A 10,236-nucleotide genomic window follows, 5' to 3' on the forward strand; every position below is an offset into this window, starting at 1 on the left:
ACAATATATATCCCCGTTGCGGGCTGGTGGTGGTGGTGGGTGCGCGGGTGGTGGTGGGTGGTGGTGGTGGTGGTGGTGGGTGGGTGGGTGGTGGTGGTGGTGGTGGTGGTGGTGGGTGCGGGGGGGGGGGGCGCCCATGGGGCTTGGCCGCTCGCCTCCAGTGGCAAATTGCAAGAGGCTGCGAGCGCGCCGCCGCGCGGGGTGGCGATCCCAAAAGCAGAGCCGAGGATCGCGTTGGGGGACGAGATCGCTCTTGTCCTCCCGCCGCCGCCGCCGCCGAGGTCCCAGAGCTGGACGACACCATTGGCGCGTCCGGCTGCCAGCACGCGGTAAGGCGGCTCCGGCCTCCATCCGAGGCAGAGGGGCAAGCCCGCGGCGGCGCTAGCGCGTAGCAACCGTGCCGGCGTGAGTCGGAACCAGAGTGCCACGGCGCCGCCCGACGCGGCCAGCCCAGCCTAGTGCGAGATGCTACCGTGAGCGAGAGCGAGCGGCGGGCCTTGCGCGCCGCGAGAGAGGAGGCCGACCAGATCTGCGACGCGCGGCAACGCCCACACCCGAATGGCTCCGTCGGCGCATGCCGCAGCGAGCAGCCCCATGCGGCCAAGCTCGCCCTCGCCTCCCGCGGCAGCGGCGGCGTTGCCCGAAGGGCACCACTCGAGGTCGAGCACGCCGCCGCCGTCGTGCAGGAGCTCCGCCCACCTCTCGCCGCCGCCGCCGCCGCCCGCCGCCGCCTCGGGACGGACCCTCCACAAACCGAGGGCGTTGCTGCCGCCCCGCAGCTCGTGCGTGGCGTCGCTGACGTGCGTGCCCACTGCGAGCATCTCGCTGCCGTCGGGCTCGCCGCCGTCTCGAGGCAGCCACGCGACCGCCCACACCTGCCGACACCGCTCCACCTCTCAGAAGCCGCGGCGTGGCCTTTGAGGGAGAGGCAAAGGGAGGAGGCAAAGGGCGGAGGGCAAGGGAGGCCGGGCTCGAGCTGGCCGAAGGGGGAGGCCGAGGCGGGGAGGGCCGCACCGGTGCCCCAGTCGCGCAGAGCAGCGCGTCCGCCGCCGCGACACAGCTGCCCGCCGCCACATGGACGCGCGACTCGCCTCCGCAGTCTGCGACGATGTCGAGCGAGAGACCGGCAGCAGCAGCCGGCGCCGCAGCCGCGGTGGCAGCCGCGGTGGAAAGCGCACCGCTGCCGCCGCCGCCTGGTGGTGCGTCTCCACCCGCGTCTTCAAACGAGACGTCGCCGCGCCGCGGCATCAGGTCCGGAAGAGCTGGCGAGACGGCGGCCGCAACCGCCGACCCAGCTCCGCTCCGCGCGGCGCCCGGAGGCGGCAGCGGCCGCAATATGGGCTGCCACGTCGTTTTTCCGACGACGAGCGGGCCGCACTTCTTCTGCGGCTTGGAGGAGACCGTGGCCTTGCCCTTGCCTCGGCCGTCTTTTGGCTTCTCCTCCTCCTCGTCGTCGTCGTCGTCGTCGTCCTCGTCGTCGCTCGAGTGTTGAAATTCCTCCTCGTCGTCGTCGTCGCCATCGTCCACCGCCTCCATCACCGCCTCTAGGACCGCCACCTCCTCCCCCGCCGCCTCTGCTCCCGCCAGCACCGCCTCTGCCACCACTGCCTCTGCCACCACCGCCTCTGCCACCACTGCCTCTGCCACCACTGCCTCTGCCACCACCGCCTCTGCCACCACCGCCTCTGCCACCACCGCCTCTGCCACCACCGCCGCCGCCCTGCCTTCCGCCACCGCCGGCGGAGGAGGACGCAAGGCCTCATCGAGCTGTGAGCTATCGCAGCGCATGCAACGCCACTCCGAGTCATCGCCCGCCGCCAGCAGAGCCTGTAGCTGCGCCTCGCCCACGCAGGCGCCCACACACGGTGCGCACCAGCCCCAGCCGCACTCGCTGCAAAGCAACAGCGTCTCGTCCGCCTCCGATGCCCCTCCCGTGTCGAGGCCACCGCACAGGTGGCACGCCGTGTCCTCGCGGTCCTCGTCCCTGGGCCACCCGATACCCTTGTAGTACTGAATGCGGCGGCCGTGCAGCGCACAGATGGGCACCTTCAGGTCGGCGTGCCATCCAGCACCGGGCTGCGAGCAGCCTGCCACTGTACAACAGCCGAGCGGGACTGCAGCTTGCTCGCGCTCGTTCTGAGGCACCGGCACCTCCAGGTAGTTGACGCGCTGCTTCACCCTCCGCGGCCGGCCAGGCTCCATTTGGGCAGGTGAGAGTGGGTGGGTGCAGGAAGGGTCAGAGGCAGCCTCAGCACCCTCGCCCGGACCAGGTTTGTTGTTGTGTGTGTGACGGGGCATTGGGAGACCCGATCCGTTTGTTTGTATTATTAACAACGAAAGCGCTCTCAAAGAAAAAATCAAAGGCCCATGTACGGGAGTAAGGAGACACCTCCCATCCCTCCCTTTTGGCGGTCTCTGTTTTCTTGCTTTCTTTCTTAGACTCCTGAAAGCAGAAAGGGCAGCCATAACAAGGTAGCGTTCGGTCGCCAGCTCTCCAGCTCGTCGTTTGGTCACCGAGGAGAGGGAACGAAAGCACACCTCAAACTGCAGGACGTGCATCCTGGACGCATCCCCTCCTTGTCCCACTTATCGAATTTGTGCAGGCGAGAGTACTCGTCCGAATTCCGGCGTTTTTCATAATCTCATCCTACTACGCTACTAGTACTAAGCGCTCTGCGTGCACCCCCGTGCAGACTACCCGCGACCGCCCCGCGACTCGCCGGCGCAGTACCAGTAGGATTCCTACCTGTACGCGTCAGTACTACCTACTACCGCACGGTACCCTGAGCCCTGGTCTGACAGCCTGACAGCAAACCCCGGACAGCGCCTGACAGTGCCCGACAGCCTGACAGCGCTGACAGCACTTTCTCTGACAGTCTGACAGCACGTATCTGACAGCCTGACAGCAGAGCCTGACATCAGAGGTGACCCGTCGCTGTCAGGCCCTAACGTGACAGCCTGACAGCTGCCCGACAGCCCGACAGCACACAGTGGCCTGACAGCAGCGCTGACAGCCCGACAGCCCGACCAGCCCGACAGCAGCACAGACCGTACACAGGCCGTGCAGCCTCTTCTTGTGCCCCATGAGGGTATAACAAAACTATTACATGCAAAGACATGCGAGTGTGGTCCATGTAGTCATGGGATGGAAATTGGTCATGTGGATCTCTCTCCCAACCCTCCGCCCCCACCTCTGGCTCTGCGGACCCCTCTCTAGCACCGGCGGCTGTGCTACTACAAATGAAGCTACCAGCTAGCCTTCTGTGGTGTCGGCGGTCAGTACGACCGATCAGGTCGGAGTTTTTTAATGGTTGGAGGGTCTATCTGTATGTACTCCTCGAGATCTCTCCAAGTCTGCCCTCTACTTAACCGTACTTAATCGGGAAGTTGGTGCTAGTAGAGACTAGTAGAGCCGGGCCCCGTCGTTCCGCACTGCGGCGTGGCGCACGGCGTGCGGGGCCGTCCCGTTTTGATCTCTCGGTGAGTGGGGGGCCGAGCCGCCTCAGGGTGGCGGGCGGGCGGGCGTTTTGAAAAACACAGAAAACAGAAAGCAAGAGGGGGCCCGGGGGCCCACAGGACCCCACACTGGGAGTAGAAAATACGCCCAAGGGGGTCAAGGAGGCGGCGCGGGGAAGCACAAGCTCAGCATCAGGTGAGAGCAGGAAGGATGGCGCTTAGGATCGGCTTTGAACAAGGGTTTCCAGGTTTTAGATCAGTATTGGTGTCGGCACACATCCCCATACATGAGGTCAGCGGCGCGCAGTGCCTCTCTCGCGCAGGCTGATTTTGGCTGTTTTCGAGCTTGTTTTTGTTTTCAGACTAGGGGGCCCGGCCCCCTCAGAGGCGGCGGGCGGGCGCCCTTTCACCGAGAGATCAAAACGGGACGGCCCGGGCACGGTGCCTCCGCCCCGCGTCCGCCGCTCCGGGGGCCCCCGCGCCCCCCGCCAGAGATGCGGAGAGAGGCTCGAGGGACGCTGCTTAGTGCTTTTGTCTGCCGCCCTCAAGCCAATGAATTGCAATTCTTGGGCGAAAGAAAATAATCGATGCCGAAGAAGGAACTTCGGCCCTCTCACACACAACCTCGGGGGGGGGGGGGGGGGAGGCTCCGCGGACCGCGCGGCTGCCGCCCGCGCCCCGTTCCACACCGTTGGCCCTCTCACGTCAGCCGTCGCCGGCCGCCGCCGGCCGCTCCGCCGCCGGCCGGTCGAGCGCGGGGAGGCGGTGGGCGGCGAGATAGAGCAGCTCGGTGAGGAAGGCGCTGAAGGCGTCCGGCGCCTCGCCGCGGTAGTCGAAGAGCACGCTCGGCCGCACCACGCGCAGCAGGTACTGCTGCATCTCGCGCACGCGGCGCTGCGACACGTTGGCGAGCGTCGGCATGAGGCCGTCGCGCCGCAGCCGGTCGGGCGGGAGGAGGAGGACGGCGCGGTGCCACTCGATCGTCTGCTTGAAGGGCCACGCCACCTTTCCAAACTTGAGCGACGGGTAGTAGGTGTCAACCCGGACGGGGATGCAGCCGGCGGCGACGATGTAGTAGAAGCGCTGGGTGAAGCCGTCAGAGTCGCCGGTGGGGGCGACGCAAAAGGTGGTGCGCTGCATCCGGCGGATGGTCTCCACCGTCGAGAAGGGCATCGCGTTCTCCTTGCGTGGGTCCGTCTCGTAGAGCTCGATCCTGCGCCGAGGCACACACGGAGCACGCGTCAAGTGGCGGGCGGGAGACGGCGGCGTAGCAACCGCGCGGGAGCGGGCGAGGTCTCTCCTCGGCTGGCTCGGGCAATCTCGGGTAATCTCGGGCAATCTCGGGCAATCTCGGGTAATCTCGGGCAATCTCGGGCAATCTCGGGTCTCTCCTCGGCCGACTCGGGTCGCGGCGGTGCAGCTCCGACGCCTGCGGGGCGGCGGGGAGGCGGCGGGTCTTGCTCGGGCACCACACCGGGCACGGGCGTCACGTCCGTGTCAGACATAGTAGATGGGTGCGTGCTAGTCGACTCCTTCGGTCGGCCGGGACAGGGTTACAAGTGCGGGGTTGGGAGTAACACTGCAGCGGCGAGCGGGCTCCTCGGTGGCACGCGCCGGACCTATCCCCCCCGGCTGCCCGCCCGCCCCCTCCCCGCCCCCGCGCCGCTCGCCTCTCGCAGCTGCCTTGCCACCTCGGAGCGGACCTTGTTCCTGCTCGGCGACGCCATCAGAAAGACTCGCGTGCTGCGCGCGCCGGCGTCCGGCTGCGCGCGGACCAGCTCTCGCGGCAGCGAGGCGAGGTACGGGATGGTGACGTCGAGCCGTGACTTGTTGCGGTAGCCCGCGCCCGTGTGCGCGAGCATCGAGCCGCCGAGCCACTTTGGCATGAACATCGAGTCGAGCGGGAAGAGAAAGAGGTGGCGGTGGGGCCAGCGCGCAAAGTGGGGCAGCGAGTCGCGTGCAAACTTGTCAAAGCTGCCAAAGAAGGCGTGGTGCGCCGGCCCGTTGACCCGCGACATGCCGTGCCCCCACCCGAGCATCGCGTTGCAGCCGAGCAGGAAGGGCACCAGAAAGACGTCGGCGCGCTCGGGCTCGCCGACGAGGGTCGCCACCTGCAGGAGCTTGGAGAAGATGGGCACATCGGTGCAGTGCGACCGCAGGTTCTCCAGGTGCGAGAAGCCCGTGTTTGGGCACGTGTCCTCACGGAGGTAAGCGCAGTTGACGTGCAGCAGCTCGCGGGCGCGACGCTCGACGTACTCGACGACCTGGCCGTGGTAAGCCCATGGGAGGCCGTACACGAAGAGACGCAGCCGCCGGCCGCGCTGCACGTCGCGACGGCACGGCAGCGGCCGCGGACCGGGCGGCAGGAAGCGCTTGAGGGCGGACTCCCGAGCGGCGTCCGCGGTCTGGGCCATGCTCGCAGTCAGGCCAATGCTGCAGGCGGTGCAGTCAGGCCTTTGCTGCCGCGAAAGCGGCTGCAAAGCTGGGACAAAGAAATGTTTCCCGGTGCGCGGTTTATAAGTCGCTCGTGTCGGCGGCGCAGAACGAGGCAGAGGAGAGCGACGCGACAGAGGAAGAAGCGACAAGGGAGAGCACGACGAGAAGGGGCCGACCGCGAGGTGGCACGAAGGTCGCAGCGAGAATCGGAGAGAGACTGCGAAGAGAGATAGGAAGAGCAAGAGGCGGACGCCCAAGGGTGGGCGACGGACGTACATGTAGCGCACCACACCCCTCTTCTTAAAATCCCTGTGTGGTGGCGGCGTGCCGTCGGTCCTCCCATCCCTCCCTTGGGTTGTCCGTTTTCTTTCTTTCTTTTTTCGTGTCGGCCATTCCGGCGTTTGATAGCTACCATTCCATCCCCCCCGCCTTCTTTCGAGGTCTCGAGATACACAAATGGCCAAACCCAAGAGATTTCTTGTTGGCTTCTAAAAATCTCTCTCTCCAAACCCAGAAAAGAAAGAAAGCCCCCGCGGACCAAGCTAGGGCTGGGTCGAGGACAGACACGTCCCCACCTTTGCAGGAATTTGCAAGAGCGAGGGGACAGGACACCCGTGAATGGCTTAAAGGTTAAAGCTCATGGCTTTTTAAAACACCGTCTTATCCTTTCGCCTGCGGAAATGACCGCTCCCTGGCGTGGCATATCTCGTCAACCTGCATGATGGGGGGAACCTCGCTGCATATGAGCCGGGCCACTGCGTCGGGAGCTGCTGCCAAAGAAGGTCGAGAGCTTTGCTGAGCAGCGTGTCGTCGCTGTGTCGGCCGGAGCCGTCCACAGCCTCGCCCTCACCGCCGACGGAGCTGTCTAGAGCTGGGGCGATGGTTGGCGAGGCAAGCTGGGCCACGGCGACGAGCAGAGCCAGCCGCTGCCCAAGAAGGTCGAGGCCTTGGCTGGCCAGCACGTCGTCGCTGTGTCGGCGGGAGGCGGCCACAGCCTCGCCATCACCGCCGACGGCTCCGTCTGGAGCTGGGGCGACGGGCGTTGTGGCCAGCTGTGCCACGGCGATCAGCAGGACCAGCTGCTGCCCAAGAAGGTCGAGGCCTTTGCTGAGCAGCGCGTCGTCGCAGCCTCGGCTGGAGAGCACCACAGCCTCGCCATCACCGCCGACGGCGATGTCTGGAGCCTCTGGGGCATGGATGGACCCTGTTTTTCTTTGAGAGCGCCTTACGCCGAATAATAAAGCACGCGCGGACCAAGCTAGGGCTGGGTCGAGGACAGACACGTCCCCACCTTTGCAGGAATTTGCAAGAGCGAGGGGACACGGGACAGGAAAGAAAGAAAGAAAGAAAACAGACAGCCCAAGGGAGGGATGGGAGGACGGCACGCCGCCACCACACAGGGATTTTAAGGAGAGGTGTGTGGTGCGCTAGCCGTCGCCCACCCTAGGGAGTCTGCCTCGAGGGGACAGGACACCCGTGAATGGCTTAAAACTCATGCTTTTTTTTCGCGAGAGGGCTTCTACACGCGTACAGTGCAGACACATATGTGTGTTTATATGCGGCGCGCCGCCCACAAGACACTCCGGCTGGTGCTCGACGAGCCGCCGCCGGTCGCCGACACAGCGCGCTGCGACGGCCGCGGCGACGCCGAGCTCCGCCGGCTGCTTGTGCGAACAGGCGTGCTTCCCAAGGCGAGCGGCTCCGCCTACGTGGAGATGGGCGAGACCAAGGTGCTGTGCGCCATCTTTGGGCCGCAGCAGGCCGACGGCCACGACTTTCTCAGCCACGGGCGGCTCGAGTGCACCGTCAAGTTTTCCGCGTTTGCGCGCCGCACCACGGACCCGGCCGCCGCCACGACCGACGCGAGTGCCACTGCCGCTCTGTCGGCCTCGCTGTCGGCGGCGCTGAGCGGCTCGGTCCAGCTCGACCAGTACCCGAAGAGCCTCATCTGCGTGCACGCCATGGTGCTGCAGGACGGCGGCGGCGCGCTGCCCGCGCTCGTCTCGTGCGGCTCGGCCGCGCTGGCACACGCGCGGCTCAAGCTGTACGGCCTGGTCGCCGCCTGCGGCGCGGCCATTCCTGACGAGGGCAGCGGTCGAGTGCTGCTCGACCCGTCCGCGAGCGAGGAGCGCGCCGCCAGCAGCCGGCTGGTTGCGGCCACCGTGCCGGAGCTGTCGCATCTGCCGCTCCTCGAGCAGGAGGGGCGGGCGCAGTTCGAGGCGGTGGCGGCGGCGCTGCGGCACGCGCTCGGCGGCGCGGCGACCGTGCACGAGCGCATGCGTGAGGCGCTGCTCGCGGAGGGACAGACGGCCTCCTCCGCACGCAAGCGGAGCCGCGGCGGGGGAGGGGCGGTTGACGCGGCGGCTTGAGACACACTGAGGTTTCGCTATGGCGATATCAGCTTGACGCGAGACGGTACACGGACAAAAATGACACCGCCGCGCGCAGAGCAGACGGAAAACCGTGGCTCGGACGTTGGACCACGCACCAATCACCCCACCCCCAACCCGACCCCGGCCCATCACGACATGACAAATCGACCGACGCACACGCGAGAGACCACCCCGCGCGATAATGCGGCAGGCAGACCGAGACGCCCCGCCCAGGGTCGCCACAGCGGACGGCCGACCCTCCTCTATCCTCGGTACCTCGCCGCCTCGTTTGTCCCCTCCCTCCCCCCCCTGCCCCTGTCCCCCCCCGCCCCCTCTCTCTGTCTCGGTCTACACGGACTACGTCGTCGGAGAGCGCGCCACACCACCGCAACACACTCCTGAATGGCGTTGTGTGTAAACCACTCACGACCTCTCAAAGATCAGCTCGAGCCGTTCCAGCTTGAGCTGTTGCTGCTGCACTTGCACCTACAAAGGACCTCTTTCGATCAGAGCTCTGAGAGCGGCTCCGCATATACAACAAGCGATGGCGAGGAAGCATCTAGCGTGACGCCTGCAGCAGCTCGTTGGACCGTCGCAGCGACTCACTTGAGTTGCGCAGCCTCTCATTCTCGAGCCGCAGCGCCGCCAGCTCGTGCTGCTCCGAGCGAGAGCAGCTTCCGCCGCCGCCCGCCCCTCCGCCCGCCCCTCCGCCAATCCCAGCGCCCCTGCCCGCATCGCCACGGGAGGACGAGGTGCCGGCCCACGCGGCGGCAAAAGGAGCAGCACTCTCCACCGCCACCACCGCGCCGGGCGCCTCATCTGACGCCGGCGCCGCCGACTCGGGGCTGGGCTCGCTGGGACGCGCGGCGTGCTCGCTCGAAAACCCGCGCGGGGCCGCACTCGCCGCGGCAAGGCGGCGGCCGAGGTCGGCGTTCTCCTCCTGCAGCGCCCGCATCGACGCCTGCAACTGCTGCAGCTGCAGACCTTGCGCGTCCACTTGCACCGTCGGCCGGTTCTGGATATTCTTCGCGCGCGAGGCAAAGAGGAGCGTGTTGGCCGTCTCCTCGAGCATGTGCAGGGAAGGGGACACGCAAGCGAGCATGAGCGTTCGGCCGTCGCCACCAAGGGAGTCCATGAGCAGCTTCGTCAGCTTCGAGTCGCGGTACGGGATGTGGCCTTGCCGTCTGCGCGCGTCGGACAGCGAGGAGATGACGTTGCCGAGCGCAAAGAGCGAGCGGTTGATGTGCCCCGTCTCGGAGGCCATCGCACCCTCGGAGCACGAGTCCTTGAGCCGCTCCGAGCCAGCGAGGTCGACCAGCGAGATGCGTCCGGTGCAGCCCGTGTTCGCGTCCTTTAGGTGCAGCGTCATGAGGCAATGCGAGCGCGACGAGTCCTTGTTGAGCTGGTGGCTCGACACCTTGCGATTACGCGTCCCCTCAGCCAGCACGGCCATCGCGTCGCCGAGCGACTCGCATTCAACCTGCAGCAGGTTCTGCACGAACGGCCCGAGCCGCGCCTCGTGTCTCAGCTGCAGGTTGACCGACGCCGGATTGAGGAGGTCGTTGAGCTGCTCGTTGTAGATCTCGAGGTAAGACGCGCTGACGGTGACGCCCGCGTGCTCCCGCCCGTGGGCCGTGAGCTCAAAGAGATCGGACAGCACCCGTGGAATCAGGCCGTGCGGCCCATCGTCCAGGGACGCGGCCGCGGCCTCCCTCCCATAGTCGATCGAGTCGGGGCCAGTCATCGTGAAGGTCTTTCCGGACCCTGTCTGGCCATACGCAAAGATGGTCACGGAGTAGCCACTTAGGGCGTCCATAAGCAGATTTCCCGCACGAGCGGCCTGGAAGACAGGCGCCTGCGCAGAGCCCGCAAGGCAGGCGTCGACCGTCAGTGAGCGCAGTGTGGTCAAGCCGTGGCTGCGGTCCATGACGCCGCGGGAGCCCCTCGCGTGCCCCTCGTCCATCCACTGAAC

At 66.5% G+C, this 10,236-nt stretch overlaps 4 protein-coding genes across 4 annotated transcripts; 1 reads left to right on the forward strand and 3 right to left on the reverse strand.

Annotated features, from left to right (window-relative positions):
• Positions 1-356: 356 nt before the first annotated feature.
• On the reverse strand, positions 357-2,202 carry EMIHUDRAFT_455097 (hypothetical protein; the record flags this gene model as incomplete). The annotated part of the gene is made up of 4 exons (XM_005788809.1): positions 357-455; positions 525-875; positions 1,015-1,407; positions 1,735-2,202. Coding segments are annotated over 4 exons (1,311 nt in total), but the record flags the coding sequence as incomplete, so codon positions are not given.
• A 1,798-nt stretch (positions 2,203-4,000) lies between these two features.
• EMIHUDRAFT_226492 (hypothetical protein) lies at positions 4,001-5,870 on the reverse strand (the record flags this gene model as incomplete). The annotated part of the gene is made up of 3 exons (XM_005788810.1): positions 4,001-4,021; positions 4,312-4,638; positions 5,160-5,870. 3 exons carry the CDS (start codon positions 5,868-5,870, stop codon positions 4,001-4,003), a joined length of 1,059 nt encoding a protein of 352 aa, XP_005788867.1.
• A 1,564-nt stretch (positions 5,871-7,434) lies between these two features.
• On the forward strand, positions 7,435-8,317 carry EMIHUDRAFT_440617 (3' exoribonuclease family, domain 1; the record flags this gene model as incomplete). The annotated part of the gene is made up of 1 exon (XM_005788811.1): positions 7,435-8,317. A coding segment is annotated over one exon (827 nt), but the record flags the coding sequence as incomplete, so codon positions are not given.
• A 938-nt stretch (positions 8,318-9,255) lies between these two features.
• EMIHUDRAFT_42792 (hypothetical protein) lies at positions 9,256-10,086 on the reverse strand (the record flags this gene model as incomplete). The annotated part of the gene is made up of 1 exon (XM_005788812.1): positions 9,256-10,086. A coding segment is annotated over one exon (831 nt), but the record flags the coding sequence as incomplete, so codon positions are not given.
• Between the last annotated feature and the right edge of the window lie 150 nt (positions 10,087-10,236).

This window comes from Emiliania huxleyi (genome assembly GCF_000372725.1).
Source record: "Emiliania huxleyi CCMP1516 chromosome Unknown EMIHUscaffold_132, whole genome shotgun sequence".
NCBI classification, from domain to species: domain Eukaryota; phylum Haptophyta; order Isochrysidales; family Noelaerhabdaceae; genus Emiliania; species Emiliania huxleyi.